The 21,502-nt window shown below is 39.3% G+C and overlaps 1 protein-coding gene across 8 annotated transcripts in view; it reads right to left on the bottom strand.

The window, feature by feature from the left end:
• The window catches only part of AXDND1 (axonemal dynein light chain domain containing 1), a 188,441-nt gene that overhangs the window by 150,703 nt on the left and 16,236 nt on the right, over positions 1-21,502 (bottom strand). For all 8 annotated transcript variants that reach the window (XM_058443024.1, XM_058443025.1, XM_058443023.1 and 5 more), the window contains 5 exons: positions 19,900-19,956; positions 19,114-19,216; positions 17,291-17,412; positions 8,337-8,477; positions 7,169-7,273 (listed from right to left, as the gene is read on the bottom strand). In XM_058443024.1, coding sequence (XP_058299007.1) covers positions 7,169-7,273; positions 8,337-8,477; positions 17,291-17,412; positions 19,114-19,216; positions 19,900-19,956 — 528 coding nt within the window. The remainder of the gene's footprint in view (positions 1-7,168; positions 7,274-8,336; positions 8,478-17,290; positions 17,413-19,113; positions 19,217-19,899; positions 19,957-21,502) is intronic.

The raw sequence follows: 21,502 nt of genomic DNA on the forward strand, positions 1-21,502 counted from the left end.
CTCAGCATTCAAAAGATCATCTAGACAGAAAGTTAACAAAGAAACATTGGATTTAAGCAATACTTTAGAACAAATGGACATTACAGGAATTTACAGAACATTTTTTCCAACATCTGCAGAATACACATTCTTCTCATCAGCACATGGAACATTCTCCACAAGTGACCATATGTTAGGCCACAAAATAAGTCTCAACACATATTTAAAAACTGGAAACATATCAAGTATCTTCTCGGACCACAACGAAGTAAAACTAGAAATTAATGGCAAGAGAAACTGGAAACTGTACAAATATGTGGAAGTTAAACAACATGCTCCTGAATGATCACTGGGTCAGTAAATACATTAAGAAGAAAATTTTTTAATGTCTTGAAACAAATGATGCACAAAACCTATGGGATAATGCAAAAGTTAGAAACAAAATGACAATATCTACCATCATGCAAACACATCAACGTAAAAAAAACTCACTGGCAGAGCAGAAACAAAAAAGAGAAAGAGAAAGGATTCAAATGTTACCACTACAGAAAACCACCAAACTAAGTGCTAAGAGGGAAGTTCATATTAATAAACATCTATATCAAAAGAGGAGAAAGATTTCAAATAAACAACCTAATGATGTACCTCCAGGAACTAGAAAAGAGAGAAAAAACAAAACCCAAAATTAGTAGAAAGAAAGAAATAATAAATGTCAGAGCAGAAATAAATGAGAGAAACTAAAAAACTACAAAATATCAACAAAATAAAGTTAACTTTTTGAAAAAATAAAATCAATAAACTTCTAGCTAGACTACCCAAGAAAAAAAGAGAGATGACTCAAGCAAATAAAATCAGAAACAAACAAAAAGAGATATAACCGATACCACTGAAATATAATCATGAACAACAATCCTCTAACAAATTGTAATACCTAGAAGAAACTAGATATACTCCCGAACACATACAACCTACAAAATTGAAACAGAAAACCTGAACAGACCAATAATGAGTAACAAGATTGAATCAGTAATTAAAAGTCTCCCAAAGAGTGTAAATTAGTTCAACCATTATGGAAGTAGATGTGGCCTCTCCTCAAGGATCTGGAACCAGAAATACCTTTAACCCAGTAATCCCATTACTGGGTAGATACATTTTTTTTTTTTTTTTTTGAGACGGAGTTTTGTTCTTGTTGCCCAGGCTGGAGCACAATGGCACAACCTCAGCTCACTGCAATCTCTGCCTCCCAGGTTCAAGCGATTCTCCTGCCTCAGCCTCCCAAGTAGCTGGGATTACAGGCATGTGGCACCACACCCGGCTAATTTTGTATTTTTAGTAGAGAAAGCGTTTCTCCATGTTGGTCAGGCTGGTCTTGAACTCCCGACCTCACGTGATCCACCCACTTTGATCTCCCAAAGTGCTGGGATTATAGGTGTAAGCCACCGTGCCTGGCCGTAGACATTCTTTTTATCATTTGTTTGTTTCTGTGTCTTTTTTTTGTTTTGTTTTGTTTTGTTTTGAGAGAGAGAGTCTTGCTCTGTCACCCAGGCTGGAGTGCAATGGCATGATCTCGGCTCACTGCAAGCTCCGCCTCCCGGGTTCACACCATTCTCCTGCCTCAGCCTCCCAAGTAGCTGGGACTACAGGCACCTACCACTGCGCCCAGCTAATTTTTTTTGTATTTTCAGTAGAGACAGGGTTTCACTATGTTAGCCAGGATGATCTTGATCTCCTGACCTCATGATCCGCCCACCTTCGCCTCCCAAAGTGCTGGGATTACAGGCGTGAGCCACCACACCCGGCCATCTTCTCTTTTTTTATTTTTATTTTTTATTTCTTTCCTAATTTTTAAATTTTATTTTCCCATAAGTTATTGGGGTACAAGTGGTATCTGGTTACATGAGTAAGTTCTTTAGTGGTGATTTGTGAGATTTTGGTGCACCCATCACCCGAGCAGTATACACTGCACCATATTTGTGGTATTTTATCCCTCATCCCCCTCCCACTCTTTCCCCCAAGTCCCCAAAGTGTATTATTCTTATGCCTTTGCATCCTCATAGCTTAACTCCCACGTATCAGTGATGTTTGGTTTTCCACTCCTGAGTTACTTCACTTAGAATAATGGTCTCCAATCTCATCCAGGTCACTGAAAATGCCATTAATTCATTCCTTTTTATGGCTGAGTGGTATTCCATCATATATATATACCATAGTTTTTTTATCCACTCGTTGATTGATGGGCATTTGGGTTGGTTCTACGATTTTGCAATTGTGAATTGTGCTGCTATGAACATGCCCATGCAAGTATCTTTTTCATATAATGACTTCTTTTCCTCTGGGTAGATACCCAGTAGTGAGATTGCTGGATAAAATGGTAGTTCTACTTTTAGTTCTTTAAGGAATCTCCACACTGTTTTCCACAGTGGCTGTATTAGTTTACATTCCCACTAGCAGTGTAGAAGTGTTCCCTAATCACCGCATCCATGGCAACATCTGATTTTGATTTTTTGATTATAGCCATCCTTGCAGGAGTAAGGTGGTACTGCATTGTGGTTTTGATTTGCATTTCCCTGATCATTAGTGATGTGGAGCATTTTTTCATATGTTTGTTGCCCATTTGTATATCTTCTTTTGAGAATTGTCTATTCATGTCCTTTGCCCACTTTTTGATGCGATTGTTTGTTTTTTTCTTACCGATTTGTTTGAGTTCATTGTAGATTGTGGATATTAGTCCTTTGTCAGATGTATAGATTGTGAAGATTTTCTCCCACTCTGTGGGCTGTCTGTTGACTCTGCTGACTGTTCCTTTTGCTGTGCAAACGCTCTTTAGTTTAATTAGGTCCCAGATATATATCTTTGTTTTTATTGCTTTTGCTTTTGGGTTCTTGGTCATGAAATCCTTGCCTAAGCCAATGTCTAGAAGGGGTTTCCCAATGTTATCTTCTATAATTTTGATAGTACAGATCTTAGGTTTAAGTCCTTAATCCATCTTGAGTTGATTTTGTACAAGGTGAGAAATGAGGATCCAGTTTCATTCTCCTACATGTGACTAGCCAATTATCCCAGCACCATTTATTGAAAAGGGTGTCCTTTCCCCACTTTATGTTTTTGTTTGCTTTGTTGAAGATCAATTGGCTGTAAGTATTTGGGTTTATTTCGGGATTCTCTATTCTGTTCCATTGGTCTACGTGCCTATTTTTATACCAGTACCACGCTGTTTTGGTGACTATGGCCTAAAATAGGTAGACATTCTTAACTGAAAAAATACTGATTGTAGAATAGTGCATATAATACAATTTTGGTTTTAACTATACATATACATGTGAGTACATGTACACAGAAACAAGACCCATAGCACCAGCCTGCCTGCTCCCTCTCAATACTGCAGCTTCCCCCAGGCCCACGGCAACACCCCACATCACTTTGCCGGCCCATGTGTGTGCAGGCATGTTTTGCTTTCCTTGCCTCGCCAGCATGCATGTGTGCATGCACCCTGCCCTGCCACTGATATGGCAGTAGTACATTCTGCCCTTTCACAGCCTCCCCCCAACCCCTGCCACAAGGCTTTGATCCATTACAGTGACAGCCTTGGTGGGCAGACACCCAGCCAGTCCCACCCCCACCAGCACCCTGCCCTTAGTGGCAACGCTCCTCCAAGAGTAAAACTAAGCTCAGAGAACAGTGGACTCTCCCCTGCCCTGAGTGACCACCCCTGCCTGCAGCTCACAGAGAATGCACATAGACCTGCACCTGCCAGAGCCTCGCCCCCATGCTAAGACCACCACCAGCACAACTGTGCACACAGTTACCAGCAGGGGCCCCCCAACCCCCTTCCAGCTGTGCTGCCTCCAGTCTGTGGTGACACCCACACGGAAGCAGGCACCCCAGCACCTGTTGCAGCCAATGAGAATGCACCCCCACAACACTGCCGCTACCGCTGCTGCTGACACATGAAAACAAGGGCAGATCCCACTGCCACAGCACTATGAAAGGCTTTGGCTGACACCACCCATCAGAGTGTAGTGACCAGTGGTCCAGGAGCACCTCAGCTCCCCCAGTGCAGTGGATTCCTAACCTCAGGGAGCAGAGAACAAAGCTGGTCCAAATAAAAGTCCCCCAGAGTTGGAGTACACAGTCCAGGAGTTGGAAGCTGAGCGTTGGCCCCCTAGAATCTTCCAGAAATAAAGCCAGTTGGTTTAATCCACTTTATACCACAATCAAACTCTCGATGTCATCATATAGGATAAAAGGGAAAAAAAAACACCCAAACATCAGCAACTTCAAAGATGAAACAAACATCAGCCCACAAATATGAGAAAAAAACAACACAAGAACTCTGACAACTCAAAAAGCCAAAGTGCCTTCTTTCCTCCAAATGATTGCACCACCTCTCCAGCAAGGGTTCTGAACTGGGCTGAGATGGCAGAAATGACACAAACAGAATTGATGCTATGGATAGGAACAAAGATCATTAAGATGCAGGAGTATGCTGAAACCCAATTCAAGGAAGCTATGAATCACAATAAAATGATAAAGGAGCTGACAGACAAAATAGCCAGTATAGAAAAGACTGTAACTGGACTGATAGAGCTGAAAAAAATGTTCTACAATAACTTCATAATGCAATTACAAGTATTAATAGCAGAATAAACCAAGTTGAAGAAAGAATCTCAGAACTTGAAGACTGGTTTTCTGAAATAAGAGAGACAAGAACAGAGAAAAAAGAATAAAAAGGAATGAACAAAACCTTGGAGAAATGTGGGATTATGTAAAGATACCAAATCTATGACTCATTGATGTCCCTGAAAGAGATAGGGTGAGTGTAAGCAACTTGGAAAACATATTTTAGGGTATCATCCATGAGGATTTCCCCAACCTAGCTAGAGAAGCCAACATTAAAATTCAGAAAATGCAGAAAATCCCAGTACAATACTTCACAAGAAGATCATCCTCAAGGCACATAATCATCAGATTCTCAAAAGTCAAAATAAAAGAAAAAAGGTTAAAGGCATCTAGAAAGAAAAGTCAGGTCACCTACAAGAGGAAGCCCATCAGACTAACAGTGGACCTCTCAGCAGAAACCCTACAAGCCAGAAGAGATTGGAAGCCAATATTCAACATTCTTTAAAAAAAGAAATTCCAACCCAGAATTTTATATATGTCCAAACTAAGCCTCATAAGTGAAGGAGAAATAAGATCCTTTACAGACAAGCAAGTGCTGAGAAAATTCATTACCACCAGATCTGCCTTAAAAGAGCTCCTGAAGGAAGCACTAAATATGGAAAGACCATTACCAGCCGCTATTAAAAAACACATAAGTACACAGACCAGTGATACTATGAAGCAACCACACAAACAAGTCTGCATTATAACCAGCTAACATGATGACAGGATCAAATCTATATATATCTTTACTGGTTTACCTTAAATGTAAATGGGCTAAATGTCCTGATTAAAAGGCACAGAGTTGCAGGCTGGATAAAGAAACAAGACCCATTGGTATGCTAGCTTCAGGAGACTCATTTCACATGTAATGACACCCATAAGCTCAAAATAAAGGAATGGAGAAAAATCTACCAAGCAAATGGAAAAATCCATTCTGAGTGATTGATACATAAGTTATACATTAATACATAAATTATAATTTAGTCATATGGTTAATATTATAGTGCAGAAAAAATTTATTTGTTCTATATGCATCATAATGAGAAGATCTCAAAAGAATAGTATTTAGTTGGTAAAAGCAAATTTTTTTTTTTTTTTTGAGATGGAGTCTTGCTCTGTCGCCCAGGCTGGAGTGCAGCGGCGCAATCTCGGCTCACTGCAATCTCCACCTCCTGGGTTCAAGCAATTCTCCTGCCTCAGCCTCCCAAGTAGCTGGGACTACAGGTACATGCCACCATGTCAGCTAATTTTTTGTATTTTTAGTAGAGACAGGGTTTCACCGTGTTGGCCAGGATGGTCTCGATCTCCTGACCTCATGATCCGCCCACCTCAGCCTCCCAAAGTGCTGAGATTACAGGTGTGTGCCACTGTGCCCAGCCGCAAATTTTTTTATATGTAACTATGTATTATAGTAAAATATAAAAACAAGGATAGGAAAGTTACATACCAACTATTGATTAGTGATTAACTCTGGGGAGGGAAGAAGCAGAATGGAAATATATAGAGATAGAGACATAGATATAGATGTATTTTTTTAAATCTCCATATATTTTTCTTTTTTTGAGACAGAATCTCACTCTGTCACCCAGGGTGGAGTGCAGTGGCACAAACTTAGCTCCCTGCAACCTCTGCCTCCTGGGTTCAAGCAATTCTCATGCCTCAGCCTTCCAAGGAGCTAGGATTACAGGCAAGCACCTCCACATCCAGCTAATTTTTGTATTTTTAGTAGAGATGGGGTTTTGCCATGTTGGCCAGGCTAGTCTCAAACTCTCAACCTCAGGTGATTCACCTGCCTCAGCCTCCCAAAGTGCTGGGATTACAGGCATGAACCACTATGCCTGGCCTAAATCTCCAAATATTTCTATAAAATTTTGTTTCCTAAAAATGGGGTGTGAAACAAGTATGACATAATGGCTGACATTTGGTAATTCATGAAAGGTAAATGAGTACTCACTATAATGCTTTCTTTTTCTGAATGTTTGAAATATTTCATGACATAAAATTTCATTAAAAGTAACCAGAATAAGAATATTTCATATTGTCATAGCGCTGACTGTATGCCAAGCACCATTCTAAGTGCTTTACTTATACTACTTCCCTTAATACTCGTAATAACCCTATGAGGTAGGTAATATTGTTATCCCAATTTTACATATGGGCAAACTTAGGCCCAGAAAAGTTAAGTGACTTCCCCAAGGTCACACAGCAAACAGTATGGTTCCAGAATCTATGCTATCTATGCTCACTGTTTCTTTACACTTTCTTGTAGAAAACCAGAAAGTAATAGCCTGCAATCCTCACTCAACAAAAATGATTAATGCAGAAAGCAACAGTCTATCTCCAAGAGAAAAAATCATGTTTTACCTTCTTTGCACCCAGAATGAGAAATCAACTAAATTCAGATAAAGTAAGCTATCTATATGTGCTTTTAGAATTCAAGAAGTTAGTATCATATATATTATTTCAGAAGCTACATAAGCTTCTTCCCTTTCCCCTATGTAAGCTAAACAAACTTTAAGCAACTCACTTGGCGTTCTTTTCCGCATCTAAAAGAGCTTGTGCCAAATCCTTGTGGGCTTTTTCTGTTTCCTTTGTTAATTTCACATCATGTGCCCTAACTAGACACAGTTCCCTGAAATAAATCAAATAAATTTTTAATTCATATTTGGAGATTTCTAAAAAGTTTCTACCGAGAAAATCAGACTTATACTCAGGAATCTTCTCAGTTATCATGTGTACCTCCCTTCCCAGTTTTTCCACCTTATAAACCAAATCAAGAAATTGAGTGTACATTCTAGATGGAATCTTGCCAGGTTTGGAAATGGAATCAGGCTGGCAGGAATCAGACAGAAAGAAGATGTAGGGGAGATCCTTTAGAATGGAGGGAGGCAGATGCTGACATGCAAGTCCTCCATGCTGGTCTACCCCACTTTCTGATATGACTATCCTATCTTCTTTATTCTCACCACTAACCATCTTGCTTCAAGGTTAGAAGTTAGATGATCACTAACTTTGATGGCTATATGATACTTATTCTCTTTGAGATGTTAACATCCATAATGTTAACATCCATAATTATGGCACTGTTCTATAAACCTGATTAAGGTAAACATCTGTATTTTATTTTATTTTATTTTATTTTTGTTTTCTGAGACAGGGTCTCGCTCTGTCACCCAGGCTAGAGTGCAGTGGCATGATCTCAGCTCCCTGCAACCTCCACCTCCGGGTTCTAGTGATTCTCCTGCCTCAACTTCCCCAGTAGTTGGGATTATAGGCATGTGCCACCACACCTGGCTAATTATTTGTATTTTTAGTAGAGACGGGGTTTTACCATGTTGGCCAGGCTGGTCTCAAACTCCTGACCTCAAGTGATCCTCCCGCCTTAGCCTCCCGAAGTGCTGGGATTACAGGTGTGAGCCACCATGCCCAGCAACATCTACATTTTAGAAGAAAGAGTAAGTCTTTTCCATGTCAAATATATACAGAATCTTCATTTTTATGTGAACTTGCATAACCCATTTATCTATATCTATGTCTACAATGACATCTAGTTCTTTTTGTACTCTTGCTAAACATGAAAAGGAAACAGAAGAACCTTGGTTTTTAACCATTCCACTTTCCCTAAATATTTTTTACTCCCTTTAGAGACATGACATTGACTTTTGTTTTGTGTTTAAGATAATCACAGTTTTTACCTGGTCAGTTCTTCAATAACATGTTTGAAATTATACAGTTCTTCTAAAATGCGCTGGTCCATCATTCGCTGAGTTACCAAGTCTTTGTAGAAATCAATCATCTGCCGGGCAATCTGGTCAAGCATTTGTACATACCTCTCTCTGCATGACAAACAACCAAAAAGCTCCTAGATCTGATAAATGAATTCAGTAAATTCTCAGGTTACAAAATCAATGTACACAAATCAGTAGCACTGCTATACACCAAGAAAACCAAGCTGAGAATCAAATCAAGAAATCAATCCCTTTTGCAACAGCTGCAAAAAAAAAAAAAAAAAAAAAAAAAGAAAGAAAGAAAAAGCAAAGAAAATACTTAGGAATATACTTAACCAAGCAGATGAATGATCTCTACAAGAAAAACTATGAAACACTATTGAAAAAACATTGCATATGATGCAAACAAATGGAAATACATCCCATGTTCATGGATGGGTAGAATCAATATTGTGAGAATGACCATACTGCCAAACTCAATCTACAGATTCCATGCAATTCCCATCAAAAATACCATCATCATTCTTCATAGAACTGGAAAAAAAAAATCCGAAAATTCATATGGAACCAAAAAAGAGCCCACAAAGCCAAAGAAATACTAAGCAAAAAGAATAAATCTGGAAATATCACACTACCTGACTTCTAATTATACTACAAGGCTATAGTTACCAAAACAGCATGATACAGGTATAAAAATAGGCACATAGACCAATGGAACAGACTAGAGAATCCAGAAATAAAGTCAGATACTTACAGCCAACTGATCTGCAACAAAGCATACAAAAACATAATGTGGGGAAAGGACACCCTTTTCAACAAATGGTGCTGGGATAATTGGCAAGACATATGTAGAAGAATGAAACAATCCTCATCTCTCACCTTATATGAAAGTCAAAAGATGGATCAACGGCTTAAAGACCTGAAACCATAAAAATTCTAGAAGATAACGTCAGAAAAACTCTTCTAGACATTGGCTTAGGCAAAGAATTCATGACCAAGAACCCAAAAGCAAATGTGACAAAAACAAAAATAAATAGATGGGACCTAATTAAACTAAAGAACTTCTGCACAGCAAAAGAAATAATCAGCAGGGTAAACAGACAACCCACAGAAAGGGAGAAAATATTCATAAACTATGCATCTGGCAAAGGACTAGTACCCAGAATCTATGATGAACTCCAACAAATCAGCAAGAAAAAGACAAATAATTTCACCAAAAAGTGGGCAAAGGACATGAATAGACAATCCTCAAAAGAAGATATACAAACAGCCAACAAACATGAAAAAATACTCAACATCACTAATTATCAGGAAAATGCAATTTAAAACTACAATGAAATATCACCCTACTACTGCAAGAATGGCCATAATTTAAAAAATCAAAACTAAATGTCAGCTTGGATGTGGTGAAAAGAGAACACTTTTACACTGCTGGTGGGAATGTAAACTAGTACAACCACCATGGAAAACAGTATGAAGAACTAAAAGTAGAACTACCATTCAATCTAACAATCCCACTACTGGGTATCTACCCACAGGAAAATAAGTCATTATATGAAAAAGACACATGCACATGCATGTTTACAGTAGCACAATTTGCAACTGCAAAAATATGGAACCAACCTAAATGCCCATCAAGCAATGAGCGGATAAAGAAAATGTGGTATATACACATTATTGAATACTACTTAGCTATAAGACGAAATGAAATAATGGCATTTGTAGCAACTTGGATGGAGTTCGAGACCATTATTCTAAGTGAAGTAACTCAGGAATGGAAAACCAAATATTGTATGTTCTCATTTATAAATAGGAGCTAAGCTATCAGGATGCAAAGGCATAAGAATGATATAATGGACTCTGGGGACTGAGGGGGAAGATTAGGAGGGGGGTGAGGAATAAAGACTACATATTTGATACAGTGTACACTGCTCAGCAGGTGATGGGTTGTATTAGTCCATTCTCACACTGCTATAAGGATATACCCAAGACAGGGTAATTTATAAAGGAAAGAGATTTAACTGACTCACAGTTCACAGAGCTGGGGAGGCCTCATGAAACTTACAATCATGGCAGAATGGAAAGCAAACATGTCCTTCTTCACATGGCAGCAGGAAGGAGAAGGATGAAAGCCCAGAAAAGGAAGAAGCCCTTTATAAAACCATCAGATCTCTGGCCAGGCACAGTGACTCATGCCTGTTATCCCAGCACTTTGGGAGGCTGAGACAGGCGAATCACCTGAGGTCAGGAGTTTCAGACTAGCCTGGCCAACATGGTGAAACCCTGTCTCTACTAAAAATACAAAAAATTAGCTGGGCATGGTAGTGCATACCTGTAATCCCATCTACTTGGGAGGCTGAGGCAGGAGAATCGCCTGAACCCAGGAGCCGGAGGTGGCAGTGAGCTGAGATTGCGCCACTGCACTCCAGCCTGGGCAACAGACTGAGACTCCATCTCAAAAATAAATAAATAAATAAATAAATAAATAAATAAATAAAATCATCAGATCTCATGAGAACTAATTCACTATCACAAGAGCAGAATGAGGGAAACAGCCCTCATGACTCAACCATCTCTACCTGGTCCCTCCCACAACATGTTGGGATTATGGCAACTACAATTCAAGATGAGATTTGGGTGGGGACACAGCCAAACCATATCACGAGTACACCAAAAATCTCAGAAATCACTGCTCTTATCCGTGTAACCAAAACTTATCCGTGTAACCAAAAACCACCTGTTCTCCAAAAACTATTGAAATAAAATAAGAGAAACAAGGTATCATGCAGAAGGAAAGGAAAAAAAGATAGAAAATATGCAAGAGAGAAAGTAATGTCAGGGAATAAAATAGTAAACAGACGTTCCAAAAGATATGTGAGATGAACAATATAGAAAAAAAAAAAAAAAAAAAAGGCTGGCCACAGTGGCTCACGCCTGTAATCCCAGCACTTTGGGGACCCGAGGTGGGTGGGTCACCTGATGTCGGGAGTTTGAGATCAGCCTGACCAACATGGATAAACCCTGCCTCTACTAAAAATACAAAACAGCCAGCCGTGGTGGTGCATGCTGTAATCCCAGCTACTCAGTAGGCTGAGACAGGAGAATCGCTTGAACCTGGGAGGCAGAGGTTGCAGTGAGCCACAATTGCGCCATTGCGCTCCAGCCTGGGCAACAAGATCAAAACACCATCTCAAAAAATAAATAAATAAATAAATAAATAATAAAAAGCACAGAAGCAGAATGCTGTGGCTTCATTAAAAAATAAAAAAAAAAAAGGAATCTAGGCTATGTTTTCCTGCCGTGAGTGAGTGAACAATTGTAGAGAATTGTAACCAGAGCCCTAATTATTTGGAATATCATATGTGAGATGTAAGACAAAAATAAAAACTTGTTTTATTCCTTCTTCTAGATATAAATTCTATGAGACTAGAAACCATGTCTTATATATTTGTATTTTTACAACATCTAACAGCATGACTTACGTATAGTGAGATTCTTATAGTTAAATTCATGAATAAAACCACTTTTTTCAAATTGACAACATGTAAAACGACATCAACTATTTAAACATAAACAAAAATCTTTAATACAAAGAAGTCATTTCTTTTGCTTCTGAATAAAACCAAACAAAATATTTGGAAGTGATCACAGATGATAAATTATAAATACCATAACTGAATAGTATTCATTTATATTAACAGTGATCTAGGCCAGGCGTGATGGCTCACACCTGTAACCTCAGCACTCTGGGAGGCCGAGGCAGGCAGATCATTTGAGGCCAGGAGTTCAAGACCAGCCTAGCCAACATGGCAAAACCTTGTCTCTATTAAAAATACAAAAATTAGCGTGGCATGGTGGCACATGATTATAATCCCAGCTACTTGGGTGGCTGAGACACAAGAATCACTTGAGCCTGGGAGGCAGAATTTGCAGTGAGCAGAGATCTCACCACTGCACTCCAGCCTGGGTGACAGAGCAAGACTGTCTTAAAAAAACAAAACAAAAAAAAAAACAAACAAAAAAAACTGATCTAGGTGTTACACCCTAAGCCTGAGGTCCTGGATTTGTAATATGTCTGAGTTGGACTGGTCGTTTAATCTTTCATCCATTGACAGAAAGAATTATACAGCCCTTGCTTTAAGGCTGAAAGTGACAGGGAGTTTATCACCTCAAGATGCAGCTCATATATTGGAAATATCAATTTAAAAAACATTGTCTTTAGGATTTCCCCCTCCTGACAATATAAGAACTAAATACTCTGAAGGACCTTCCCATTACAATCCAACTAGATCCATAAGAGAACACACTTTTCAAAGCATTACTGAGTTTGCAGGAAGAAACAGAAGACTCTAGGGATGAAAAAAAATAAGAACAAACAAAAAATAGTAAGTTAGAAATGGAGTGGGAGTTGTAAGCAGTAAGCAAACCCAAGGTCAGGGTGGTCCCCAGGAAAATACCAGCACTGAGAACCAGAGACTAAGCCTTGGGCTGACTTCAAAGTCAGAGACATGGGCAAATGTAGGACTACTGCATGAATCCCAGATTCCAGAAGGGAGCACACGCAAATCTTCTTTTCCAGAAAGCATCTTGGATTCATGCCCTGAGAATCCCATGGCCAAGGTCAGTGAAATATTAGCTCCACAAGCAAAGGCTGCAAAATACTAATGTAAATAAACCACCATGAATGAGACTCAGAAGAAATAACCAATAGCAGATTTTATAAGACTATGCATGAAATGTTTGAGAAATAAAAGATAGAATCTAAAAATGGGCTGGGCACGGTGGCTCACACCTGTAATCCCAGCACTTTGGGGGGCTGAGGTGGGCAGATCACCTGAAATTAGGAGTTCGAGACCAGCCTGGCCAACATGGTGAAACCCCGTCTCTACTAAAAATGCAAAATTAGCCAGGCATGGTGGTGCATGCCTGTAATCCCAGCTACTCAGGAGGCTGAGGGGGGAGAATCACTTGAATGCGGAGGTGGAGGTTGCAGCGAGCTGAGATCGTGCCATTGCACTCTAGCCTGGGTGACAAGAGTGAAACTCCATCTCAAAAAAAAAAAAAAAAGAATCTAAAAATGAATAAGCAATAAAATTATTATATTTGATGAGACAGATGTGGAAACAAACTAACAGAACTCTTAAGGGAGGCCAGGCACAGTGGCTCACACCTGTAATCCCAGCACTCTGGGAGGCTGAGGTGGGTGGATTGCTTGAGGCCAGGAGTTCGAGACTAGCCTGGCCAATATGGCGAACCCTGTCTCTACTAAAAATACAAAAAAAAAAAACAAAAAAACAGGCACGGTGGTGTGTGCCTGTAGTCCCAGCTACTTGGGAGGCTAAGGCACAAGAATCACTTGAACCCGAGAGTCAGAGGTTGCAGTGAGCCAAGATCATGCCACTGCACTGCAGCCTGGGCCACAGCGAGATCCTGTCTCAAAAAAAAAAAAAAATCTCTTAGGGGAAAAATATAATTGTTGAGTTAATAATAGATGGGTTATAGCAGAATAGACACACCTAGAGAAAACAGTAATGTCCTAGAACAAATTACCCAAAATGTAGGACAGAGACAAGAGGGAAACTATGAAAAAGAGATTAAGAGACAAAGACAGAATGAGAATATCTGACATATATCTAATCAAAGCTCCAGAAACAGAAGACAGAATGCAGTACAGACATGAGTCAAAGATCATCACCGATAATTTCCCAAAACTTCTGAAAGACATTAATCTATATAGTGAATTATAGTATAGATATAGGTACAGGAAATATAAAAAGAAATCCAGAGGAACTAAATTTACTTTCCTACCTGAAGTAACAACAACAAAACAAGGATAAAGAATATGAAACCATTTTTAAGACACTGGATATCAGGCAATGAAAGAAAGTGATCCCTGAGAGACCAGAAATAAATAAAGCAAATCCTACAATTGTGCCAGCCTAATGCCTTGGGAGAGTTTTCCAGGCCATAGCACACAGAGAGGGAATCCAGGAAGACCCCAGTTGACTCTCTGAGTTAAGGAGACAGAGTTAACAGTCTAGAGAGATGAAAGCAGCTAGAGTTCGGAGGACAGAGTAGCAGAGAGAAAAGAGTTACACAAGATAAGGAGAAGATCTCCATCAAGTGTTCAGCTAAGTACTGATCAGGGCATAAATGTGAGAAAACTACCCAAGACCAAGGAAAGAACTACCCAAAAGGATCAGAGGTAAGAATGCCAGAACTCGCATAGAAGTAGTACCAGTACCAACTAACCAGTCTGTAAAAACTCATGATTCATGGGACATTGGATATGGCACACAGAAAAGTTTTGTCTTGGTATTCAGAAATAATTAGCCCTAAATTGGGCACTGCTCTTGTCCCACCTAAAGACCTAACAGGATCAAATTTTTTTTTAAATAACTTAATTGTGTCCCAAAACAAAGCTAACGAATATTTGTATGAAAACAAAAATATACAGCATCCAAATAAGGCATAATTCATGTCTGCCATCCAATCAAAATTACTGCTAGGTTTAAATGTTTGTCCCCTCGAACATCACACTCCAGGGACTGTTGTGGGGTGGGGGGAGGGGGGAGGGATAGCATTAGGAGATATACCTAATGCTAAATGACGAGTTAATGGGTGCAGCACACCAACATGGCACATGTATACATATGTAACCTGCACATTGTACACATGTACCCTAAAACTTAAAGTATAATAATAATAAAAAATAAAGTTATTGATACAAATTTAAAAAAAAAGTTTGTCCCCTCATAACTAGTGTTGAAATTTAATTGTTATTATAACAGTCTTAAGAGGTGGACCTTTCAAGAGGTGTTTAAGTCATGAGGGCTCTGCCCTGATAAATGGACTAATGCCATTATTGCAGGAATGGGGTCATTATCGCACAAGTGGACTCATTCCCTCTTTCTCTCTCTCTCTCACCCTCTCACTTTCTGTCATGTTATGATCACCACAAGAAGGTTCTCACCAGATGCTGGCACCTTCGTATATTGTACTTCCCAGCTTCCCAAACTGTAAGCCAATAAATTTCTGCTCATTATAAATTGCCCCCCATCTGTGATATTCTGTTATAGCAGCACAAGGCAGACTAAAACAATTACTAAACATGTAAAGAAGCAGGAAAACACGCCTATAAGGAGAAAAATCAATGAATCAAAACTGACCCAGAACCAAAACAGATGTTAGAATTAACAGACAAAAACCACTAAAAGTTATCTAACTACATTCTGTATGTTCGAAAAGTTAACTAGAGACATGGAAGATATTTAAAAAGCCCAATCTGACCTTCTAGAGATGACAGCAAAAATGTCTGAGATGAAAATATATACTAGATAGGATTAAAGTAAGATCCTGTCTCTACAAAAAAATACAAAAAAATTAGCTGGGTGTGGTGGCACACACTCGTAGCCCCAGCTACTTAGGAGGCTGAGGTAGGAGGATCACTTGAGCCCAGGAGGTCGAGGCTGCAATGAGCCAAGATCATGCCACTGCACTCCAGCCTGGGTAACAGAGCAAGACTCTATACGTCAAAAATAATAATAATAGTAATAATAATTAGATAGGATTAAAAGCAGATTAGATATTATGGGAAAAAACGATTAATGAACTTGAAGGTATAGCAATAGAAACTATCCAAAACAAACACAAATAGAAAAGAGCAAAAATGTGTAAACATTAGTGATCTGTGGGACAACCTCAGTACTAGAGGCCTAATACATGTGTAAACAAATTCCCTCAAAAGAGGTGGAGGGACAGAAAAACACTTAAAGAAATAGCCAAAAATGTTCCATATTTGATGAAAACCATAAAGCTACAGATCAAAATGCTTAATAAGCACCAAGCACAAGAAACGTGAAAAAAAACCACACCAAGGCATAGCATAGTGAAATTGCTCAAAAGCAATGGTAAAGAAAAAAATCTTAAGGCCGGGCTCGGTGGCTCATGCCTGTAATCCTAGCACTTTGCGAGGCCAAGGTGGGCGCATCACGAGGTCAGGAGTTTGAGACCAGCCTGACCAACATGGTGAAACCCCATCTCTACTAAAATACAAAATTAGCCGGGCGTGGTGGCAGGCGCCTGTAATCCCAGCTACTCGGGAGGCTGAGGCAGGAGAATCGCTTGAACCTTGGAGGCAGAGGTTGCAGTGAGCCGAGATCACGCCATTGCACTCCAGCCTGGGCGACAGAGCGAGACTCTGTTTCAGAAAAAAAAAAAAAGGAAAAAATCCTAAAATCAGCTCCAGGAAAAAGACACATTACGTTTGGGGCAATAAAGACAAGGATGGCAGCAGATTTCTCATTGGAAACAATGCAAATGAGAGCAGGGCAACAACATATTTAAAGTACTAAATTTAAAAATTGTCTATATCCAGCAAAAATATCTTTCAAAAATTCTCTTATTGCCCCAAGGCCAGGTACCAAACAACCAGGGACAACCCCTATTATGGAATGCCCAGTGAAATTATCCAAACAATCCAATCCTAAGTCTACTTAACCTGCCTCACCTATTCCTTCCCAAGGAAACCACAATAGAGGTGCCTCCCCACAGGTTCCCTCCCTCTCTTTACCTCATGACTGACTTGGTGTCTCCCCCAAATGGCCCTGTATGGCATGCTGCTTCTCCCCAGGAGTGTAGCTGTGAGTATAACAAAACTATAAAACTCTTTCTGGGTTATTTCTCTTGATCTGCATCAGGTCTCACTGTATCTCACCCAAGATAATATGGCAAAAATAAAATGAAAGCTATAGACCCTTTCCACATATTAACAGAAAAGAAAAAGAAAAAAATGCAGTTAGATTACTTATGATCAGTAGAACAGAGAAGTGCACTTTTGTGACATTCTCAAAAGTAGATATAAAGACAAATCTAATATAAAAATCAAAAGGAAACTGGACCATTCCAATAACAGCACTAACCTGACTTTCGACAGAAGTTCTCCTCTGTCTGCACAGTCCACACTGACTTGTCGAATAAGTTCATGAAATATTGTGTTGTAAATGGTCTGTTCCTTCTTCAATATATGTAGTAGTTTGTGCATCTGTCAGAAGGTAAGTAACATAATCAGTACTTGTTACAGTCTTAGTAAAAAACATTTTAAGAGGTTAACACCCAGAAAGTAAATAAGTTTTAGAAACACCTTGATTAATTTATTTCACTTACATTTTCATTTATATATATATACAAAAGTGATATTTGATTTTTAAGAGTTGGTCCGCCCAGGCGCAGTGGCTCACACCTGTAATCCCAACATTTTGGGAGGCTGAGGTGGGCAGATTGCTTGAGGCAAGGAGCTTGAGACCAGCCTGGGCAATATGGTGAGACCCTGTCTGTACAAAAAATATAAAAATGAGCCAGCCATGGTGGCACATGCCTGTAGTCCCAGCTACGTGGGAGGCTGAGGTGGGAGGATCACCTGAGCCCAGGGAGGTTGCAGCTGCAGTGAGCCGTGATCACAGTGTACTCCAGCCTGGGTGACAGAGTGACACTTTGTCTCAAAAAAAAAAATTTTGGTTTAATCATGTGCCTCTTTACCTGATGCACTGAAAAGGTCACAGTATCACTTCTATGTTATACCTGCCAAAAAAAAAAAAACCTCAATCTAAAATCATGACTATACATCTGACAAACCAAAACTGAAGAACATTCTGCAGAATAACTGGCTTGTGTTCTTCAAAACAACAAGGTCAAGAAAAACAAAGAAAGGCGGAGAAATTGTTTCAGATTAAAGCTGTCTAAAGAAACATGACAACTAAAAGAACTGTGTGATCCTTGGATTCTGGACTAGGAAGAAAAAATAGCTATTTTTAAAAACCATTATAGAGACAATTGATAAAATATAAAATTTAAATGTGGTCTGTGTCAGATAATACTATCATATCAGCATTAAATTTCCTGATAACTATATTATGGATATATAAGAGAATGTCCTTGTTTGTAGGAAATATATCCTGAATATCTGGGTGTTAAAGAGGCATGATGTCTCCAACTCACTCTAAATGGTTCAGAACAAAGCAATGCATATGTAGACAGAGAAGGAGAGAGAATAAAAAAGCAAACAGGGCACAATGTAAATCACCAGATGGAGAATCCGGGTAAAGGTGACATAGCAGTGTCTTGTATTGAACTTTTTCTGTAAGTTTCCAATTCTATACAAATAAAATATATAAAACAAAAAAGAAATAGCCCTGATAAAGAAAAAAGTCTCTATCTATATAAGACTAAAAAAGTTCTTTCTTAAGTAGAAAATAAAAATTACAAGTGGTGGCCTGGTACGGTGGTTCACGCCTGTAATCCCAGCACTTTGGGAGGGTGAGCTGGGCAGATCACTTGAGGTCAGGAGTTTGAGAACAGCCTGGCCAACATGGTGAAACCCTATCTCTACTAAAAATATACATGGCAGTGTTTTTTAGCGTTACATGAAATAATAAGGATCTTACAATCAATGATACCTTCTATTTGGTGAAATAATAATACTAACAATTATACAGTGTCTACCACATGCCAGGAACTGTTCTAAGCACTTTACATTTATTATGTCATTTCATCTCCACAAAAACCCTATGAGGTAGGTGATATTATTATCTCCAATGTTCAGATGAGGAAACTGAGGTACAAATACATTAAATGACTTGTCCAAGGCCGCCAGCAAATATATGGCAGGGTCAGAATTCTAACCTAGGCAATCTGCCTCCTGAGTGCATGCTCTTAGCCATCAGGTTGCATTCGGCTTTGCAATTACCTTAGTTGGTCCTGTATATTCCTGATTTTCCACACCAGCCCTCTCTAGCATAGTATCCATCACATCATTCAGCTGGGCCACTTCGACTCTTTTATTAGGTTTCCTAAAAAATTAAGGTGGCAGACTTATGCAATTAACATTGCAACAGGTAATTCTCAAATGGCAAAAAGAATATAATATGTGTAAAGAGAATATATATGCTCTCTGGGATATTAATGGCATTTTAAGCATTAGACCTGTGTCTATTAATCTAGAGAGATCAATAATATAGTAGAAAAAAGCAAGAAAAATGCAAATAGTATGATTCTCTTTTTCATAAGAGAAAATAATGCTTCCCCCCAAAAAATTCTATATACCTATCATATAGGAGTGTAAGAACATAGAAAAAGAAAAAATGTAGGGAGATAAACATCAAACTTTTAACATTGGTTACCTCACAATGTGAGAGAAGAAAAGGGACAAAGAAAAGGAAAAAAAAAAGACTATAGCAAAATGGAGAAATACTAATGGTTAAACATAGAACATAAAAGTACTTTATAGTATTTAAATATTATGCTATATATGTAAATATGTAAAATTGAATAGGCAATTAGACAAGTGAAATACATAAACATTGAATATACAATTGTAAAAACGAAAACACTGATTAGATGATGAACTTATAGGCAACTATTGCCTTGGGTTGCTGCTATAATTTTAATAATTTTGTTTAATGAAGTACCAATAAATATGTATGTATATAGGTATTCTTTCTGAGAAAGATTTTAGAAAATAAACTGTACTTACATGGATGGGAAGAGCAATAGCCTGTTTTCACTATCTGTGAGGAGAGTAGTGTATTCGCTATAATAAATAAGATAGGTAAATGTTATTTTAAGAAAATTTTCTGGCCTGTTTATCAATTAGCACAACTAACCCTCAGAATCTTGGTTTCTAAGTACCATTCTCCACTGAAAGGAATCAGTACTGCTTGAAGAAGTGATTCACCACCCATTCCAGGGCTGGAGTTGGAAAATACAAGATGAACCTGGAAGTCTTATCAAGCCATAAAATAAGTGTTCAAATAATCATGGGGACATGGCCAAAGAACACAAGAGACAGCTCAAAGGAGCAGCCTTGGCCATTGGCCAAATCTGGAAAAATTTGAGCATCAAAATAATGGGCCGGGCACAGTGGCTCATGCCTGTAATCCTAACACTTTGGGAGGCTGAGGCAGGTGGATCACTTGAGGTCAGGAGTTCGAAACCAGCCTGGCCAACGTGATGAAGCCCCATCTCTACTAAAAATACAAAAAAATTAGCCGGGCATGGTGGCAGGCGCCTGTAATCCCAGCTACTCAGGAGGCTGAGGCAGGAGAATTGCTTGAACCTGGGAGGCAGGGGTTGCAGTGAGTAGAGATCATGCCACTGTACTCCACCCATGACAGAGCGAGACTCTGTCTCAAAAAAATAAAAAAAATAAAAATAAAGGGCCAGGCGCGGTGGCTCACGCCAATAATCCCAGCACTTTGGGAGGCCATGGTGGGAGTTCGAGACCAGCCTGGCCAACATGGTGAAACCCTGTCTCTACCAAACATACAAAAAAAAAAAAAAAATTAGCCAGGCGTGGTGGCGCATGCCTGTAATCCCAGCTACTCAGGAGGCTGAGGCAGAAGAATCACTTGAACCTGGGACAGGGAGGTTGCAGCGAGCCAAGATCGCACCACTGCACTCCAGCTTGGGCAACAACAGCAAAACTCCATCTCCAAAAAATAAAATAAAATAATGATAGTAAAGAATTAAAATCCATCAAATAAAATAGAAATCCATTATTCTATATGGTAAAATGCCAAATAACAAATTGGCAGAAGAAATAATGATCATACAGAAGAAATGATGAAATTTTTAAAAAATTCATCAAAGCCAGGTGCAGTGGCTCACACCAGTAATCCCAGCATTTTGGGAGGCTGAGGCGGGTGGGTCACCTGAGGTCCGGAGTTCAAGACCAGCCTGGCCAACAGGGCGAAACCCCATCTCTACTAAAAATACAAAAATTAGCTGGGCGTGGTGGCAGGCACCTGTAGTCACAGCTACTCGGGATGCTGAAGCATGAGAATTGCTTGAACCCAAGGAGTGGAGGTTGCAGCGAGCCGAGATCGCGCCACTTCACTCCAGCCCGGGTGACAAAGCAAGACTTTGTTTCAAAAAAAAAAAAAAAAAAATCAGCCATATATGGTGGCTCATGCCTGTAATCCCAGCACTTTGGGAGGCCAAAGCGGGCCGATCACCTGAGGTCAGGAGTTCGAGACCAGCTTGGCTAACATGGTGAAACCCTGTTTCTACCAAAAATACAAAAAATTAGCCAGGTGCGGTGGTGCCTGCCTGTAATCCCAGCTATTCAGGAGGCTGAG

This window comes from Hylobates moloch, unplaced genomic scaffold, assembly GCF_009828535.3.
Source record: "Hylobates moloch isolate HMO894 unplaced genomic scaffold, HMol_V3 SCAFFOLD_8, whole genome shotgun sequence".
NCBI classification, from domain to species: domain Eukaryota; kingdom Metazoa; phylum Chordata; class Mammalia; order Primates; family Hylobatidae; genus Hylobates; species Hylobates moloch.